Source organism: Sorex fumeus, unplaced genomic scaffold (assembly GCF_029834395.1).
Source record: "Sorex fumeus unplaced genomic scaffold, SorFum_2.1 ptg000008l, whole genome shotgun sequence".
Lineage (NCBI taxonomy): Eukaryota > Metazoa > Chordata > Mammalia > Eulipotyphla > Soricidae > Sorex > Sorex fumeus.
In genome coordinates this window covers 87,179,088-87,200,515 of record NW_026606065.1, presented here as the reverse complement: position 1 = coordinate 87,200,515, position 21,428 = coordinate 87,179,088, and the positions used below count along the sequence as shown (strand labels likewise).

Here is a 21,428-nt window from a genome sequence, read left to right as displayed (position 1 = left end):
TGAAATCCACACTCCATACCTAATAAAATGATCTTGAGTGGAATAAAAAAAAACACTGGAAGCATTTCAGCAGACACGTGTTGGCATATGAACTACAAACAGGATGGATCCTGAGCTTGGCAATAGTAGGAACTAGATGAACAAGAAGTTTATAATAATGGTGAAGGCAAGAAACTATGGCACCTTTGACTAGAGCGGTTGTATTAAATATGGAGAGAAGCTGGATGAGAAAAATATTTTGAAGGGTTATACAACTGGACATGGAGTTGATGGGGAAATATCATGGGGAAATAAATATGGTCAAGAAAAATCAGTCACAGGCTTTAGTTTTATTATACAAGTATCCCGTTAAACAATTATTCCATTTCTGATATGAAGAATACCAAAACAGAAGAGGTTAAGAGGCTGTTGAGTATGAAATTCTTATTGGACAGAGTGGCAGAAGTGATAAGTACAAACTAACCCAAGAGTAGTGGGTATGTGGCTCATTCCCTCAGTTCTTTTACACTCTGACCAGAGAGGCCTTCCCCTGACCTCTACACAGTCCTCCTAGAATCAATCTCTTACTTTATTTTATTCCTCTTTATTTTTCTCCACGACACTCATTACCATACTTACTGTCAAGCGCTACCACATTAAGGATTAATGCCTTAATCCTTGTACAATCTCTAACCTCAAATTTATGTTTGTCTGCTCTTTGTTTGGGGTCACACCTTGCAGTGCTCAGGGGTCACTGCCTGGCACTTCCCAGGGACTATCTTCAAATATGCAGTCTGTATTCAAATCAGTATGGTGGACACAGGCACATGCTTAACCTTTGTACCATCTCTCCAGTCCCAATTAACATTTAGCTCACTAGTTTTCTACTGTTACAATCATCTGAAAAATAACTTTATACAGAACACATTTTTAGGCTTAACTCCTAGTGACATGGTTCATATAAGACTTAAATTTTTTTCTAGCATTTTTGCAGAGGATTACACTACAAACTACTAAGTTAAAATGAAATGTATGGAAAAATGGATTCCCTGTATTAATGATTTTATCATACAATAGTAAGTTATCATCATGATAAACTGTAAAAATATATCTCAATGTCCTATTTTATTTTGGATTTACATTTTATTAGCACCTGTGCTTCGCCTTTATTAAAAACGAAAAGGTCACGATACATCAGCAAATGTACTCTTATATTAAAAGTCCAGAGCAGAGGAAAAATTACTCCACCAAGATATACAAATCATCTAGAAAAGCAATCTAACAGAGATGAATTACTTTAATAAAAACTATTTTCTATTGAAAATATTGTATAACAGCATAAATTTGCCTCAGCAAGAATGATAGAAGGATAATAAAAGAAAGTGTCATAATCAAGAAAAATAACTGATACAAAGTCACATAATTATTACTGTAATACTTTGTTTCAATACCAAAGCCAGGATTGTTTTATGACTTTCTCTAACTTTCAGATAGTAACAGGGAAAACCACATTGGTTTGAGCTAACTTCAATTTCTTGTGTTTTTTTTAATCTAATGCTAGTTTCAAAAGTAATGAAATATTCTTTTTTTCCCCCTCATGGTAGAATTTAGAAAAGAGAGGGAAAGTATTTCATTTTACCTCTGTTCTGTACTGGCTTTTCATGAACTTGCTTTGAACTTTCAAATTTATCATTCCAATTTTCACTAAAAACTTACTGAGTCACCCTCTTCTGTTCAGAATTAGAGCTATGGAAAATGGAAAAAAAAATAATCTCCAGGTAAAATGAACATCAGGAGGAAATTAGTACTCCTACATTCCCAAAAATATTTGGGAGTTTTTCTCAAGTCAAAAGGAAACTATAAAAGTGAACCTAATGTTCTACATTAACAATCTGGGGGGGGGGGGGGGTGCGCAGAGCACATAGATGCTGCTTGGCATCATATGAAAAGACAGGATGAGACACAGTTATAATCACATTCTTTGAGAGAATTATTATTTAACCTATCAATCTTTTCATCATTTACATCTCTATCTTCCCTAAAGTCAAAAGCATGAGGAGAAATCATAATGGTTCCTTTCAGCCTTTAAAGAACACTGACGTGCTCTGACAACAAAATTAAAATTAAGGTTACCTGAAGTGGGAGGGACGGCAGAGACTACAGGGTGGGGTGGAAGTACAGGGTGGAATGGAAGAGATATTACGGACTATGGTAGAAGGCACTGTGGAGAGAGATGTGGTCTGGTAACACTGTCTTCCCAAAACCTATAAACATTCACATCCATAAACTAATGTTACCTCAATGACTTAATAATGCTTTTAAATTAAAATATAAATTTCCTTCAAAAAACCATTGAGATAAGTGGCTTTATTTCCGTAATAAACATCCCATAATTTGAAAAATCAATTTTAAAATACACCATTCTTCAACAGTGATTTAAATCACTGTCATTTGTTTTGCAAGACATCAACAAACCTCTAAGGTAGCCAGAAGATACCCATCCTTCCCATGTCCTTATTTAAGAGAGAGATTCCAGCCTGGAATGGAATCAGAATTTGGGTGTGCCCACAGACTGGGAGAGGTTATTAACCCTTTATCACTCATAATATTAGGGGTTAATATACAAAATATATAAAGCACTCAAAGAACTTTACAAAAAAAATAAACAACCAACCCCATCAAAAAATGAGAGGGATATCAACCCCTTGTCAGATCCTCCCAGGGTGGAAGAAGCATGCTGAAAGTAGACTATAGACCAAACAAGACTGCCACTCAATGCCTCTCTTGCAAAACCAGTACCCAAAAGAAGAGAGAGAGAACAAGGGGGAATGCCCTGCCACAGAGGCAGAGGGGGATGGGGTAATGGGGGTGGGAGGAAGGGATGCTGGGACCCGTGGTGGTGGAGGATGGGCACTGGTGGAGGGATGGGTATTTGATCATTGTATAACTGAAATCCAAGCACAAAAATTTGTAAGTCTACAACTGTACCTCATGGTGTCTCACTAATAAAAAAAAAAATGAGAGGGAAAGATCAACAGACTCTTGCTCAAAGAAGACATACAGATAGCCAAAAGATACATAGAAGAAATGATCTAAAGCACTTATCATCAGGGAAATGCAAATCGCAACAATAATATTAGATATTATCTCACACCAGTGAGACTGTCACACAGCACAAAGATCAAAAACAACCAGTGTTCGCATGGATGTAGGGAAAAGGGGACCCTCATTCACTACTGCTGGGAACTCATCCAATACTGGTGGGAATGTTGACTGATGCTGCTTTTTGGGAAAACAATATGAACACTTCTCAGAAACCTAGAAATTGAGCTTTCATACGACTCAGAAATTCTAGTTCCTGGCATTTACCTCAAGGCCAAAAGAATCTACTCAGAAAAGACATTTTCAACCCTATGTTCACTGCAGCACTAACACAATAGTCAAAATCTGGGAACAGCTCAAGAACAGATGATGTGATAAAGAGACTGATACATGCTGAGTTGAGGTTCGTCAGAAGGAGAAGGGCAGATGAAAAATAGCTCTCGCGTATGTGGGCTATAAAGAAACATGGCAGAAAAAAGAGCAGATGCACATAAGAAACAGTGAGAACTAGTTTCCAGTAAGGAGGCTCACCACAGGGGAGGACGGGGGGGGGAGGGGAAAGGGGACAATGGTGGACGGAGGTGGACACTTCGGTGGAAGATGTGGTACTGGAATTTTTATGAATGAAATCATACTAACTTACAGTTTTATAAACCACATTGCTTTAAAAAAATTAAGAATATGAGTGTGAAAGCAGAAAGGGATCAATGTATGTGCAACTGTACTGATTCCTATTTTATGGAATTCTAGGAGTGTTTCCAATAGTCAGAATAAACTCTTTTAGGAAGACCTGCCCTCTTGAAACACCAGAAACAAACTATGTATCTGACTGGCTCGTCACCCTAGTGCACCTAATGAACACAGGCACGGGGGTTCACGCGAAGGTGGGTCACTGAAGGGCCAAGTGCTGAAGGACCTGGGAGAGGGTGGCTGGCGCTACAGCCACAACCTTAGCAGGACAAGTCGGGCAACACTGTTTGTGGATGATCAGCAGGCAGAGGATTCCCACTTCTCCAGAATTCGAGGGAGCTCCTTCACACCCAGCACTGCCTGCTGACAGTGAAATCCAGTGATGCTGGCTGGCAGCGTGTGGTAGACTGAGTCCCCTCCGCTGATACTAGGACATCCAGATGCCTCCAAGCTAAGCTTTTCAAACTCCAGCATACTGAAGCTCTGCTTTGAGGAGCACGTAGTGGCACACACCACTGCTCAGGCTGGAACCTGGTCCAGTGACGAGGGGAGAGATCTTATTTTAACTCTCTTGCAGGATTGCTTTTTACAGACGCTATAGCCAGCAGTGCTCAAGGACCAGGGGTCCACATGCCTGGCAGCTCTTCCCTGGTAAGAGCACATGGTGCCTGGGTGCAGAAGCACTAGGGAGCCACAAAGAACACAGCCAGCAGTGCCCAGGGAGCAGTGCAATGACTGAGTTCCAGGCCCTGCATAGGTTCAGAACATGCTCAACCACATGAGTTACCTCTCGGGCACAGCAAGGATTTCACGGTCTTGGTGGCCTTCCTCCACAAAAAAATATTAACTCAAGAACCCCACTCCAAGGTGCCTTGCTCCCTGTCACCCCCACACACAAGTATTACCAAGTTCAAGTATTACCAAGCAAGGCCCCCACATCCTTTAAGCATCTCTTGGGGTGATGAGAAAAATAACAGTAAAAGTATTCATTATTTGCCTATGATACACTATTATACAAAACCCTAGAGGCTCCCCGAAAGAACTACTGGAAATAATAAATAAATATGGAAGGGGGATTATACCAATATACAAAAAAAAGAAGGAAAAATGGTTACATTTCTATATGCAAACAACAAGGAAATAAATTAAGACAACAATCTCATAATCACATCAAAAACAATAAAATATCTGGGGGAAAACTTAACCCAGTTGAAAGACCTACACACACACAAAGTTACTGTCAAAAGCAACAGAAGACAACACAAATAAAAGGACGGGATCACATCAAATGTTCCTGGTATGGAAGAAAAAAGCACTGCTTCAAAAGTGGCAGTTTTAGATGCGTAAGTCCTTCACTCCCTTTTTAAGCTGATTCATAGGTATCTGATGCTTTTGAACACGATTTCAAATAGAACACATCTCCTAAAATTTCTCTTCTAACTCACTGCCTGCATACAGAAATACAACAGCCTTTTGTGTATTGCTTTTGTAGCCTGCTACTGGACTACATTGGTTTATCATTTGTAAGAGTTTTGGTTTGGGGTATTTTCTGTTGGGGTGAGAGCTGGGAGTCTCCCGAGCAATGTTCAGAAGGCTGCCCTGGTGACTCTCAGCTAACCAAGTTGGCAGTTTAATGCAAGGGCTGAGAATGAGGTGCTGCTGGGAGAATGTGGAGCCCCAGAACTCCTGGCAGCACTGGATCCCTCCAGGCCCACACCCATGGGTGCCCAGCAGTCTCCAGATCAGCACCCAGAGGTGCTCAGGGAAACCAAGTAGTATCAGGAATTCCCCCTAACCATTGTAGCATCTCCAGGCCCCTTTCTACTAGTTTTTTAGTGGTGTTCTTAGGGTTTTCTAGGAAAATTATCTTGTCATCTGTAAACAATGATAGTTTAACTTGTTATCAGAGAAAGGCAAATCAAAATGACAATGAGATATCATCTGACACTAGTGAAAATGGCAAGTATATATATAAGTCTGTGCACAGGTGCAAAGAGAACTTTCAAACTCTATTGGAAGTGTGAATTGGTACAACCTCTCTAATAAATGGTACAGAGAGTTCTTGAAAATTTAAAGCCAGAGGTCAAGGAGAATATATGCCTTGCGTTGGAGGCCCTGGGTTCAATCCCCCGCACTGCATGGTTACCCAACGAGCTCAGTATCACCAGGAAGACCCCCAAGGCCCCCATTCCTTAGGGTTGAGACACCTTCCTCCCGCAAAAAAACTAGAACTAAGAATACATGTAATCCAACAATACTATTCCTTGGTAATCATCCCAGAAATGCAAAAATACTCATTTGAAAAGATATATGCCCCCTTAAGCTCATGGCACTACTATACATAAGAAGTCAGACATGAAATCAACACAAATACACAATGATAGATGACTGGATATTGAAGTTGTGTCACGTACACTCAATAGAATTCTAGTCACTTCATTTAAAAGGCAAAATTCTGCCTTTTGCAGCAGCCTGGGTGGAAGCTGAGGTGATTATGTTAGGTGAAATAAATCAGAAAGCAAGAAACAATTACTGGATGGTATATCTCAGATGAGGAGTATAAATAATGAAAGCAAACAAATGAAATACAGCAGCTCTCAGATGCTGTGAAAAAATAATGATGGTTTCCAGAGGGGAGGGAGGGGGGAGGAAAAGGAGACCATCCGAACTTGTGATGTGCATGAGGTAAGGCATAAACGTCCAGGGAGAAGTTAAAATCCCTAAATTTATACAGTATGTAAACCAATGATACCCTAATAAATTATTATTTAATAAAATATAAATAGGATAAGCAAAAGAGAATTTCACACAAGGATCAGGGTATAAACTAGGGTTCGCCCTGAGAAATGGATAGCCTAATTTACTTTCTACAGCTCTCCAAGGCATCCATAAATACCTAGGACACCCAGTGTCCAGAGGGAAAGTTGACATTCCAGAGATGGTCATTCAACCATTCATGAATATTTATTGTTCAACTACCAAGTGTTAAACACTCTGCTCAGTTCTAGAAATTCAGAATGCAAACAGGATCCAATTGGCACCTTACATTTTATGTAAAATAAAACCTGAAAATAGTAAAGTAGCCATGAACCTCACACCTGAGTTTCTCAGATTTTTCCCTCTGCTAGAGCACACTTTCCTCTTGACACCTATTCATCTCACAGAATTCAGACCAAATGCCACTTCCTGCCATAATTATCCCAGATTAAGTTTAGCACCCTGGCACAGCTTCCCTCTGCACCCTATGCATCCCTCCTTACAGGATGTCTCTCTGCTGACTATAATTGCGTTTTCAATTGCCTCCCCTCTTTCTTGTATTCTGTGACTTCTTTGAGATGAGCATTCCGTGTCTATTTGTCTTATTATGCAGTGTTTGATATGCTGTTGGTACTCAAAAAAAAGTATTTATGTATATATAATAATATGTGAGTACAAGGGCTGAGGACCCCAAAACCTTATGGTCCCCTTGAATGCCACCAGGAGAAATCCCCAAGCACTGAACCTGAAAGTAAATCCCAAGCACCAGCAGTATGCCCCTCCAAAAAACAACCCCACTAAATAAACAACTAAATAAATAAAATATTATGTGGTCACATTGGTAAAGACAATGACTAATACAGACTTATTTCTTAAATCTTAGAACAACTCTGAAAACACTAACACATATTAAAAGGCCTTATTTTAAAATGGCTCGTTATAATTTCATCCCTCTGAAAGCTACATCCTTCAAAGAGAGTTACTTTATATTGGTTCCAGACATTCAAGCATTATTCCACTCATTTCAATTTTTTAATATTACTTTATTAAAACTAAAAAAAAATCCTCTTAAAACTAAATTTTCCTTTAAGCATTTTCCCCAAAATAAATACCAGTATTAAAGATCTATACCTGGGGCTGGAGAGATAGCACAGCGGGTAGGGCATTTGCCTTGCACGCGGCTGACCCAGGTTTGATTCCCAGCATCCCATGTGGTGCCCTGAATATGCCAGGAGTGGTTCCTGAGTGCAGAGCCAGGAGTAACCCCTGTGCATTGCCGGGTGTGACCCAAAAATTTAAAAAAAATTCAAAAAGTTAAAAAAAAAACTATACCTTGGAAGGATCATATCTTCTGAGTGTTTCTAAAAGTTCTGGAATTTTTATTCTTGTCTCTTCTTCACAGAAGAAAATCCAAGATGAATTTCTACTGTATGTCGCAGAAAAACTAACAAAAAGAAAATAAATAATATTAATCATTCCTATAATGTGAGTTTATAGTAAGGTTTAAAATTGAGAAGCGATTCTCAAAAAATTAGAAGCTGAGCTCCCATTTGACCCAGTAATACCACTCCTGGTAATATATCCCAGAGAGGTAAAAAAAGTATAGTCGAAGTGACATCTGCAATTGTTTGTTCACTGCAGCACTCTTTACAATAGCCAGAATCTGGAAAAAACCTGAGTGCCCAGAACAGATGACTGGTTAAAGAAACTTTGGTACATTTACACAATGGAGTACTATGTAGCTGTAAGAAAAGACAAACTCGTGAAATTTACATACAAGTGGTACTACATGGAAAGCATCATGTAAAGCGAAATGACTCAGAAAGAAAGGGATAGACATAGAAAGATTGCATTCATCTGGGGAACATAAAGTAACAAAATAGGAGACTAACACCCAAGAATGGCCGAGATTAGTACCAGGAATTTTACTCCATGGCTTGGATGGAGGCCAACCACACATGCAAGGGGAAAGGGAGCTCGGATAGAGAAGGGAACACCAAATAAAGGTGTTGGGAGGATCCTCCCAGGATGGGAGAAGCATGCTGAAAGTAGACTATAGACCAAACACAACTGTCACCCATTGCCTCTTTTGCAAACCACAACACCCAATAAGAGAGAGAGAGAACAAAAGGGAATGCCCTGCCACAAAGGCAGGGTGGGATGGGGGGGATGGGGGGTGGGAGGGATACTGGGATCAGTGGTGGTGCAGAATGGGCACTGGTGGAGGGATGGGTATTTGATCATTGTATAACTGAAACCAAGAACAAAAATTTGTAAGTCTACAACTGTACCTCATGATGTCTCACTAATAAAAAAAATAATAAACAAATAAAATTGAGAAGCCAGAAATGGTTTAAGAACATACAAAAATAATAAGAAATCCAGCTGACTCTTGTATTTTTCTTCAATGTATAGTTTCAGCTTCTAGGTTAGTTTAAAACTAATGGTTCATAAAATATTCAGAGTTCTTAGATTCTTTCCATAACTAAAGCAGTTGAGAAAACATCATTTTCAGATACAAAATTAATGCCATTTTATCTTTTAAGAATGAAATTAGCAATCACCAAGGAAATTCATTAATGCAGTCATCATAAAAAGTAGAGTTCAAGTAGATCTTACTTCTGAAGTCTGTAAAAATACAGCCTTCTAGTAAGAAAAATAAATAGCACGAGTATTCAGGGACAAATGTCAGTAATTCCCACATGCTGAGTTCAACATACTGTGGTAACAACGGAAGTATCGTCCATGCACCTTCCTGCTTGGCCAGCTGATGAAGGAGGAGGACACTGGGGCGTTCCTGAAGAAACAATTATTAAAGAAGAGAAATAAGTGGAAATATAATTTTAATTTCAATTAAAATAAAAAATTCCTTTCTCTTCACACATTCCTTCACACCTTTCTTCCTTCTTTTCTTTAGAAGTGGCAGCAAAGACGGGCATCAACTCAACCTCCACTCCTCCTCCACCCCAACACTTAATAGTGCCTCTAAAGCTGCCCGCAGATGTGCAGTTAAAAAGGAAAAAGAAACTTAAAAGCTGCAAGTAGTGAGGGATAATTCTAAGGCACAGAAATAGTTCTTACACAACACAAGTAGTATACAGAAAATAGAACAGTTTGGCTAAAAAATAAGCTATAATATCCCATTTGCTTCATGTGAAAAAAGAAACAATTTCTAAGTGTCCTAAAAACACTATCGCATTAAGAATAATCTTGCCTCATGATCAGAAATACGATCCTGAATTATTCAAGAAACAATAGTAACCAAAGAAGGATGAAATTTCAAAATGTATAAACATGGCAGGAATTAAACAGAGGAGGAATAAACTTATGGATGAAATTAAAAATGTATGAACATAGGAACGATTACATAATGATATACACAGGCATGTATGTATACATATATTTGTATATAGATATATATACATATATATAAACAAAGAAACCAATATACATGAATGTATTACCACACATACCTGATGAAATACAAAGATCGGTATTTTTTCATGCTAGGAATGTGAAGCTTTGAAGTGAAGCTCTATTCAATATAAGTTGTTAAAAGTCAGCAATTGAATGTGCTTGTACATCCCACCCTTCAACAAACATTTGTGTATTCTCTGTGATTGATACTAATGTCCTCTTAAATTTTGCAGTTAGAAACTCTAAAAGCAAATTCCTAAGTATATGAACTGTTACTGCAATAATGTGGACTCAGACCAGCCTCAGAGATCAGGAAACTTTCTCTTTTAGGAAAATAATGTTTATATTATTAAAAAAAATTTTGGCATTGAATATCAAAAAAATTTATTTCTTTATACAGCATTTATTTTCTTTTTTTTTTTCCCCTTTATTTTATTTTATTTTTTTTAAAGTTGTAGATTTACAATTTTTTGTGCTTTGGTTTCAATTATACAATGATCAGATACCCATCCCTCCACCAGTGCCCATTTTCCACCACCATGGATAATATCCCTCCCACCCCCATCCCCCCTTCCCCCCGTCTCTGTGGCAGGGCAATCCCCTGTGTTCTCTCTCTCCTTTTGGGTGTTGTGGTCTGCAAAAGAGGCATTGAGTGGCAAACATGTTCAGTCCATAGTCTACTTTTGACATGCATCTCCCCTCCTGGGAGGATCCTCCAAACATCCTTTATTTGGTGCTCCCTTCTCTATCTGAATAGCCCTTTCCTCTAGGATACCCGGCTGGCCTCTAAGTTATGGAGTAATCCTCCTGGTGCTGATCTCAGCTATTCTTGGGTATTAATCTCATACTTTGTTACTTTATATCCCCCAGATGAATGCAATCTTTCTATGTCTATCCCTCTCTTTCTGACTCATTTCGCTTAGCATGATACTTTCCATATTGTACCACTTGTATGTAAATTTCATGACTTCATCTTTTCTAAGAGCTACATAGTACTCCATTGTGTAGATGTACCAAAGTTTCTTTAACCAGTCATCTGTTCTTGGGCATTCAGGTTTCTTCCAGTTTCTAGCTATTGTAAAGAGGGCTGCAATGAACAAACAAGTGCAGATGTCACTTCGACTATACATTTTTGCCTCTCTGGGATATATTCCCAGGAGTGGTATTGCTGGGTCAAATGGGAGCTCAATTTCTAATTTTTTGAGAATCGTCCATACTGTTTTCCAGAAGGGCTGAACCAGTGGACATTCCCACCAACAGTGAAGGAGTGTCCCTTTCTCGCCACATCCACGCCAGCATCGGTTGCTTTTGTTCTTTTGAATGTGGGCCAGTCTCTGAGGTGTGAGATGGTATCTCATTGTGATTTTGATTTGCATCTCCCTGATGATTAATGATGTAGAGCATTTTCTCATGTGCTTTTTTGCCATTCGGATTTCTTCTTTGAGAAAGTTTCTGTTCATTTCATTGCCCCATTTTTGGATGGGGTTGGATGTTTTCTTCTTGTGGAGTTTAACCAGTATTTTGTAGATCCTGGATATCAACCCCTTGTCAGATGTGTATTCGGTGAATATCCTTTCCCATTCTGTAGACTGTCTTTGTATTTTGGTCACTGTTTCTTTGGAGGTGCAGAAGCTTCTTAGTTTAAGATAGTCCCATTTATCTATCTCATACAGCATTTATTTTCAACTTCCACATACAATTACTAAATACAAAAAAAAAAAACCTATAGTAATCAAAGACTAATATCATGGCATGTTAGAAAAAGCAAAACTAAAGGCTGGATAGCATTTACCCAATAAAGTGCAGGGTTTTCTGACTGTTGTTTCTGAATTATGCAGCAATTTTCATTGTCTCTTGAAAAATTTATATGTAAATATTCATATTCATGAGGGATTATATAAGAACAAAAATCATGTGTGAAGGAAATGAATAACATTAATATTTGCATAAAACTGCATTGGGAAAGCATGCTAATATGAACTAGCGAGAAAAACACCAGCAAATACGAAGGAATGCTTTATTTTAAAAGTAGAAAATGAACTACACAGCAACTGAAATTACTGTAATAAAGATTCTGTGACAATGGAATTATTTTAGTGTTAAATGGAAAAGCACACATGCATCCAACTACGTGATACAAGTTCAAATATAAACAGAGACTGGAGACAAAGTAGGAAAACAAGATTACTTTTGTGAAGATGACAAAATGATTACATAGTGGAGTCAGAGAGCTAGTAGAGAAGTTGTGGGGCTTGCTTTGCAGATGGCCAACCCTAATTCATTCCCCAGCACCACATGGGCCCCACGCACTGTGCTGGAGGCCCCCCAAAACCAGCAGCCATGGTTCCCGAGGCCCCCAAGTACTGCTGATGTGGTCAGATAAATTCCCTGTATTGCATAGTCCAAGCATCACTGTTTGTTCAGGTTCTTGCATTGAACTGCCAGTGAGGTTGGTCAAGAATTTCCAGGAGATGTGGACCAGTTTCCAGCCAAAACAGTTGTTCCATATATGTTCTGAAAATCCCATAGTGAAGTTAAAGTACAGTTTGCTTTAAAAAAATATTTTTTTTGAGAGAAAATGAAACCAAGTCAAAACTTCTGCTTCCAAACAAGTACTACCTTTTATATTTATATTTGGTAAAGGTAAGGTAAAGGCCCTCCCGTTGATATTCGATTTGCTCGAGCGGGCCCAGTAACGTCTCCATTGGAGACTTTGTTGTTACTGTGTTTGGCATATCGAATACTCTCGGTAGCTTGCCGGGCTCTCCGAGAGGGGCGGAGGAATCGAACTCGGGTCGGCCATGTTGGCCGCTTATAAGGCGAACACCCTACCGCTGTGCTATCGCTCCAGCCCATATTTATATTTATATTTATAGGAAATAAATAAGTGATATCAACAGGTATTACACCTAGAAACTGAACCTCAGTGAAAGGAAATGTAAGGGCAGTTTCCTGGCAGTGATATAAACACAGACTCACAAATAACTTCTGTTAGAACAATAAATAAAATTGTAACCATCAGAAAGGGAGGAAAAAGTGTAGCAGGCAAAGCTTCAGTTAGCATAAGGCAGGAATTAAATTCAAGATTGAAATAAAATCTATGGATTCCTAGCAGATCATGACCATCACATCTCTATTAGTTGTGGTTTATTAAATCATATGCCTGGATTTCACACTTGCTTCAGCTGGCGAGCACAGAAATTTTCTCTATCCCTAAATCTCAAATAAAACATTTCAAAAACAAATGTGCTGATAACTATCTTCAAAGGTGTTTGAATACAGGAGGGAGGAGGGGGCAGGAGCCATAGTACAGCAGGTAGGACACTTGCCCTATATGCCACCAACCCAGGTTCGATTCCTGATACCACATATGATCCCCCAGCCCCACCAGGAATGATCCTTGAATGCAGAGTGCAGTCTAAGCCCTGAATGCCACCAGATACAGAACACACACACACACACACACACACACACACACACACACAAGTTCTACCCTGAGACTCAGAATACCGGCCCTGATAAATTCTTGATGAAGTCAACATCACTTAACTTTCTTTTCTCCATTGCTGAGGATGGACCCAGGGCCTCATACCTACCAAGCAAGACCTCGCCACCAAGCAACATCCTGGCCCAAGGTCACTTTGGTCTTAAGTAAAGCTTTACACATTTTTGGCTGTTTGTTTCTTGGGGGTTAAGTGTTCCCCAGAAGTGCTGAGGCTCACCAGGGCTACACTCAGTAGTGCTTGGGAACCATGCAATAGTGGGCACCATGCATGCATTCCTCCAGTTCTCTGCTTTCTTTCCTTTACCCTTAAAGCTTTTCTACTTCTCAAAATGGTCCAAGAGCATTTATTTGTGCTATACATATAATCATGAGCTATAATTATATATAACTTTTATTTTACTTATTCTCTCATATATTTTCAAATAAAGATGTATAAGTATCAATACATGTGTGCATTATATATCTGAGTGTACCCACAGGCTAAAATACACACTGGTATGTATTACTGCTTCTAAGGAAAACTAAAAACATTCCAAGATTTTCCACAAAGTGACCTTATTTACATTCTTACCACTTAGAATTACAATAATTTCTGTTCTTTCTATCTGGTCTAACACCACTGCGAGATTTAGACCTCCTTTGAGGAGGTGCTGTAACATCAGTTCATAGCACTTTACGATGCAGGGCATGTTTCTTAATAGGCAAATAGATAAATGATTAAGGAGCTACAGAGTGAAAAAATGAAGAGTGAAAAATATATACTACAAGAGCCATTTGGAATAAACTTTCCTAGAGTAAAGACACTTGAGCTTACTTGCTGTCAAGCTAACTGAGACCTGTATATTATCAGTTACTGTATAGTATATAATGTATCAGTATATCAGAAAACAGATACTGCTTTAAACATAAAGGTAAGATGAAACTCTACCAGTGTGGTTCTCATAACCAGCTATAGAAAACAATTATTTCACAATGCCTTTTCAGCAGTTCTGATTGTTGCGTGGAAATTCTAAACAATAATGGTGCATCTTTCGTCGAAATAATGAGTGTAATCAAAGTAGAGAGAGTTAAATAGAAATCATCTGCCTCACAGGCATTGGGAGGGATGGGAGGGGTATGGTGGGGTTCTTGGTGGTGAAAAATAAGTACTGGTGAAGGGAAAGGTATTTGATCATTGTATGACCGAGACTTAATCTTGAAAGCTTTGTAAATTTTTCCCACAGTGATTCAATAAATAAATATAACAAAAAAAACTATCAGTAATGAGAGAATGCAATAACAGAAGCAAGGATTAAGGGGATAAAAATTCCAATAATCCAGGGACCAGAGAAATAATCCTGACTAGAAGTAAGGACTCAGCACCACAGGGTGTGACACTAAAACAAAACAAAGCAAAGCAAAATTCGAATAAGCAAATGTGGGTAAGGAAAAGGAATCAAAATTAAAACATTGACAACAATGATTTAAATGAGTATGCTAACTCTATTTGTCTCATCAAGTCAGTCATTTTCATCAAAGCATCTATTGGTACCCTAGTAAGCAACCTACTTCCTTTGAATACAATTTCTGCCAACGAATATATTTATCTTTAAATCCAGTAATAGTTACTGAGAACAAACAAATTCAAAACCAATACTCTAATTCATTGCCAGGCTCTCACCTTCACTGGGGAAACAGGTCTGCCTCTATAATGAGGATTCTAAAAGTGCTCTGAGAATGGAAAGTCCATTACTCATCAAACAGAGGCAAAATTATAAGATTTTACAACTGGAAATATTAATAGTTTAAAACCAATATTATTTACATGGAGGAATATTTAAAATTAAGTCACTCTAATGGTTCTGCTTCTTTCAAGAAAAAAATACAACTCATTTAACACCATGCTGCTGGCCATTCTCTTGTCAAGAGATTGTGTCTCAATATTTGAGGCTTGTCCATGCCTTAATGTAAAATATAAATCTAGCAGCACACATGTTTATGGTCTAATTCACTCTCATTACTCAGACCAACTACTAAAATGAAAACACAAGAGCCAGGACATTTGTGAAGAATTAGGTAAAGGTTCTAAAAAGCTGAATTTCTGGTTAAAGACTGTATTTTCAAATTCCAACTATTATATAACTCTTAGGCATTGAACTGAGCTTTCAGATCAAAAATAAATCATGATGAAAATTAACATCTGTTTATTATTATAATTTCTTCCATAAGAAGTAGATATGAGGAAAAACGTAAAGTATAATTTGCTACTTGGAACATATATGAGACAGATTCATTAGACTTTAAAAGTATCATATTTATTTATGGCCAGTTGATTACATATGATGTGATAATAACATGAAGTCTTTATTTAAAGAATAAGATTTTCCAGATACCAGGCTGAATCATTAAGTGTTCCTTCTCAGCAAGAGAAAAATCTTACCTCATCACCTATAAAGTGTATTTTTAAGTTATGCATTTTGAAATATAAACTTTTAGAGCTCATATAAATCTGTTTTAACTAATCATTCACTCATTCACCTAGGGCAATGATGCTTGGCAGGACCCGACTTTACAGTCAAAGTACTCGTCTCAGAAACCTTGCTCTCCCCTTCATTTCTCTGTGGTTCTGTTAGCTCATATCTAATAGGGCAGTAACACCAGTCCTGGAACCTGACACAGAATGAGCCCATGGGATAAAAATATCCGTATGGATATTGCACCAGGCAGCATTTTTTCTGGGAACTTTTTGGGCCACACCCAGAAATGCTCAGAGGCTACTACTCCAGGCTCTGCCCTCAGGAATCACTCCTAGCAGTGCTTGGGGGACCATATGGGATGTGGGGGATAGAACCCAGGTCGGCCACATGCAAGGGAAATGCCCTACCTGCTGTAACTATCTCTCCAACCCCAACTGTCCAAAGTTTTTCTCAACAACTGCTATGCACAGGGATAAGAAACAGAGCAGATCGCCATGAACAGAGCGTAGTGCTTGCACTCTCAGAGCTCGGGTACCACATTCTAACAACGGAGAAGGGAAATAAGCAAATCCATCTAGAATACACTGGCAAGGATAAATGATACTGAGAAAAAGGAAAGCCAGGTAAGGAGGCAAAGTAAGGAGGTTAAAAAGGCAAAGTAACCAGGAAAGGAGGCAAAGTAAGCATTTATCAGGGAACTATGTGCGCGTCTCAGTGGCATGGGGCAGCTGTACTGCTATTCTTAATTTCCATTCTTAATGAGTGAGGTGACATCAGTTTACACACTTATTCTTTCGAACCGCCTAACAGAGCCTTGTCTTACCTTTCCAGACCAAGTTAGCAGCTTCTAGGCCCGTATTCTCGTGGGCTGTGCTGCTGTTATTCCAAGCAGTGACAAGCAGTCCAGTTTTCCCCATCAGAATGACCTCCTGGAGAGGGCACAGGACCAAGATTGCTTCCAGCAACAAATCTGTGAGGCCTCTCTGGGCACCACCCTGAGAGCTCGACTCCTCCATACACTCGTCACCCAAGGACTGAGTTCTAACATGACCAGCCTTTTTAAGTCCTGGCTTCCATATTCAGATCCTTACATGGGTGGCCACATTCAACTGTCCCTCAGAGGTCACTGTCTCCTGAGCTCAGGGAAACACCCACACCTGACCTCTGATCATCTCAGTGGGTCCAGCCCCAGCTCCCACCAGACCTCCAGGGCTTGAAGTTCCCCAGGTCAGAGAAGGGGTTCAAATGCTGGGCAGTCAGAAAGAGACAAACATGCTTGACACCTGGTCTTCAACAGGGTGTGTGGGATTTATTCTTGCTGGGCGAGCCTCTGAAGAGTGGACTCTATATTCCATTTTCTCCTGGGACTGCTTGCCCAAGTCCTCGTATAATACATTAAATAGTTGATAAAGATATGCTGAATGGATGAATAGGTTCTTATTCAACAGCAACATACTAATGCCCCCACTTTCATATACAACATATATATGAAATAATGTATACAGGTAGGACCTATCAATTACTATCCCCAAAACTGATCTTCTGGCAATTAATTAAGCATCCAATTGCTCTCATCTAAACAACAAAGTCTAATGAAAGAAAGTCACGGGGCCTCTTAAAGCATCTCACACTGCTCCTTGCCAACTAGAACTTTTTAAAGAGAAAACTCAGGTCTCCTCAAGCCTCCTCACACTAATCTGGGCAGGCTGTGCTCTGCTTCCTTACCTTATTTTATAGGAATGAAGGGGGAGGTTTATTCCAAAGCTAAGGAGGCAAGACCTTTTTCACTTTGGCTTTTGAGCTCAGGACTTAATCCATTCTGTGCTCAGGGATCAATCCTATTGAACATGGGAGGCCATTTGGGATGTCGGGGATTGAACCTGGGTTGGACAAGGCAAGTGGCACTTACTATCGCTCTGGTTCTGGACTTACTATTCTTCCCAAGGAAATGGTGATTTTTCAAAACTTTCTGTGAGCATGCACAAAAGAATCCGTGATCTGGGAGGTGGAAATTCTGCCAGTACTTAAATAAAGTTCATACTAGAAAAGACGGCAATAAACTTAGAAGTGTCAATTCTCTTCAAAAGCTCTTTGCTGGGGAGGGGGAAGAGGGAAGGGCATACGCAACTCCTCTGACCCCATTTAGTCTAAAGCAGAAAATGTAACCCACTATCTACCATAAATATAACAGCACCATCCCTCCCCTTGCCAAAAACAAAAGAACAAAAAAAAAAAAAAACAAGCAAAACCCTTATAAGCACTTCTTAATTAGATTTTCTGGTTTGCAAACTGCCTCAAACACGGAGCCATCATGCATCTGTGATTGTGTCCATGTCTCAGATCTGCCTCTGTCCAAACTCTGCCCTTCCCTTCCCTCCCAACACTCATAGTGACACCCCAGAAACACAGTCCGTGCTCTGTATTTCAGTTAAACCTCATACTCTTCCAAACTGGGCCAAGTAGATCCTACTTTAAAACAAAAACCAAAAATCATTACAATGATACTTTTTTTTTTTTCAGGGTCACAACCGGCGTTGCACAGGGGTTACTCCTGGCTCATGCACTCAGGAATTACTCCTGGTGGTGCTTGGGGGAGCATATGGGATACTAGAAATTGAACCCGGGTTGGCCGCATGCAAAGCAAATGCCCTACCCACTGTGCTATCGCTCCAGCCCCTACAATAATACTTTCATCTTTGCTCCTCTTCTATTTTTACATTAAGTTATCATAGCTTACTTTCATACTAAATATTTAACTGCCAATACCCCCACTAGCTCCGGAAGAGAACAGTGCAGTCTCCTGCCCCCGAGCCTGGCTGTCCTCGCCGGGGCCCCTTGGAGGGGAGCGAGTTGAGCTTTCCTCCCCGCCCCGACCAGGGCTCCGGCAGCCAAAGACCTCCAGGACCAGCCATCACCATGCTGAGACCACTCTCTGCACACCTGAAGGTACCGGCAGAAGAACAAAGGCAAGCGGGCCCCGGGGGAGCTGAGATCTCCAAGCCTACTAGGATCCGGGCTGAGCACCCTCCACCCAGATCCTCCCAATTCCAGTAGGCGGGGGTCACACCCACCAACTGGTCCCCTGGCGCCGTGTAATCCCATCAACGGCCAAGACTCAGAGACTATAAAAACCAGCCCCCAGAAGCGTGCGGCAGCATTCGTGGCCACGCGATATCCTATTATCTCATTCCTACTTTGGACAAACTGGCAGGCTACCGAATGTAACCTGCCCACATGGCAGAGTCTGGCAAACTCCCCGTGGGGTACCCAATATGCCAAATACCAGTAACAATGATGGCTCTCATTCTCCTAAAGAGCCTTGAATATAGCACTTTCTTAAAAATCTCAGGGCTAGGATGAAGGAGACGTTACTGGGGCCTGCTCAAGGCAATCGACGAATAACAGGATGGTCGTGATGTCGTGATGACCCCCACTAGCCAAGTCCCAGTGCTCTTCACCACTGCAATTTGTTTTTGTTTTTTTTTTATCCCTCCCACCCCCCATCCTCCCCCCCCCCCCGTCCCACCCTGCCGCTGTGGCAGGGCATTCCTCCCTGTTCTCTCTCTCTTCTTTTGGGTACTGTGTTTTGCCAGAGAGGCATTGAGTGGCAGTCATGTTTGGTCTATAGACCACTTTTAGCATGTCTCTCCCACCCTGGGAGGGTCTTCACAACACCCTTTATTTGGTGCTCTCTTCTCTATCTGAGCTTCCTTCTCACCTAGCACATGTGGCTGGCCTTCAAGTCATGGAGCAAAATTCCTGGTACTAATCTGAGCCCTTCCTGGGTGTTAGTCTCCCGTTTTGTTGCTTTATGTTCCCCAGATGAATACAATCTTTCTGTGTCTATCCCGCTCTTTCTGACTCATTTCGCTTAACATGATACTATCCATGTAGTACCACTTGTATGTAAATTTCATAACTTCATCTTTTCTAACAGCTACATAGTACTCCATTGTGTAAATGTACCAAAGCTTCTTTAACCAGTCATCTGTTCTCGGGCACTCAGGTTTTTTCCAGATTTTGGCTATTGTAAAGAGTGCTGCAATGAACAAACAATTGCAGATGTCACTTCGACTATACATTTTTGCCTCTCTGGGATATATTCCCAGGAGTGCTATAGCTGGGTCAAATGGGAGATCAAATTCTAATTTTTTGAGAATCGTCCATACTGTTTTCCAAAAGGGTTGGACCAGCCTGCATTCCCACCAGCAGTGAAGGAGGGTCCCTTTCTCGCCACATCTGCGCCAGCACCTGTTGCTTTTGTTCTTGTGGATGTGGGCCAGTCTCTGTGGTGTAAAATGATATCTCATTGTTGTTTTGATCTGCATCTCTCTGATGATTAGTGATGTAGAGCATTTTCTCATGTGCCTTTTTGCCATTCGGATTTCTTCTTTGCGAAAGTTTCTGTTCATTTCCTCGCCCCATTTTTTGATGGGGTTGGGTGATTTCTTCTTGTGTAGTTTAACCAGTACCTTGTATATCCTTGAAATCAACCCCTTGTCGGATGTGTATTTGGTGAATATTCTTTCCCATTCTGTAGGCTGTCTTTGTATTTTGGTCACTGTTTCTTTTGAGGTGCAGAAGCTTCTTAGTTTAAGATAGTCCCATTTGTCTATCTCTGTTTTCACTTGCTCGGCCAGTGGCATGACGTCTTTGAAGATACCACTAACTTCAATATCGTGGAGAGTTTTGCCAACTTTGTCTTCAATAAACATTATGGATTCCGGTCTGATGTTGAGGTCATAAATCCATTTCGATCTTACTTTTGTGCATGGCGTTAGGCAGAGATCTGAGCCCACTTTTTTGCACGTAGCCGTCCAGTTTTGCCAGCACAATTTATTAAAGAGGCTTTCCCTGCTCCATTTCACTTTTCTTGCCCCCTTATCGAAGATTAGATGATTATATGTTTGGGAGGAGATGTCAGTATATTCAACTCTATTCCATTGGTCTGTAGCTCTGTTTTTGTTCCAGTACCATGCTGTTTTGATTATTACTGCTTTGTAGTAGAGCTTGAAGTTAGGTAGGTTGATTCCTCCCATTTTCTTTTTCCCAAGAATTGCTTTAGCTATTCGTGGGGGCTTATTGTTCCATATAAATTTCAGGAGTGTTTGCTCCATTTCTTTGAAGAATGTCGTGGGTATCCTTATAGGGATTGCATTGAATTTGTACAGTGCCTTGGGAAGTATCGCCATTTTGACAATGTTGATTCTCCCCATCCATGAACAGGGGATATTTTTCCATTTCCTCGTGTCCTCTTTTATTTCCTGAAGTAGGGTTTGTAGTTTTCTTTGTACAGATCCTTTACTTCCTTAGTTAAGGCGATTCCTAGGTACTTGATTTTCTGGGGCACAATTGTGAATGGAATTGTTTTCTTCATGTCACTTTCTTCTCTTTCATTATTTGCATATGGGAAAGCCATGGATTTTTGGGTATTGATTTTATAGCCTGCCACTTTACTATACAAGCCTATTGTTTCTAGGAGTTTCTTGGTAGAGGTTTTAGGGTTCTCTAAGTATAGTATC

At 40.1% G+C, this 21,428-nt stretch overlaps 1 protein-coding gene across 1 annotated transcript in view; it reads right to left on the bottom strand.

Moving 5' to 3' along the window:
• B3GLCT (beta 3-glucosyltransferase) overlaps window positions 1-21,428 on the bottom strand; it is a 166,550-nt gene that overhangs the window by 86,095 nt on the left and 59,027 nt on the right. The window contains exons 5-6 of the mRNA XM_056109793.1: window positions 9,249-9,325; window positions 7,861-7,972 (exon numbers count right to left, since the gene is read on the bottom strand). Of these exons, the coding sequence (XP_055965768.1) occupies window positions 7,861-7,972; window positions 9,249-9,325 (189 nt within the window). The remainder of the gene's footprint in view (window positions 1-7,860; window positions 7,973-9,248; window positions 9,326-21,428) is intronic.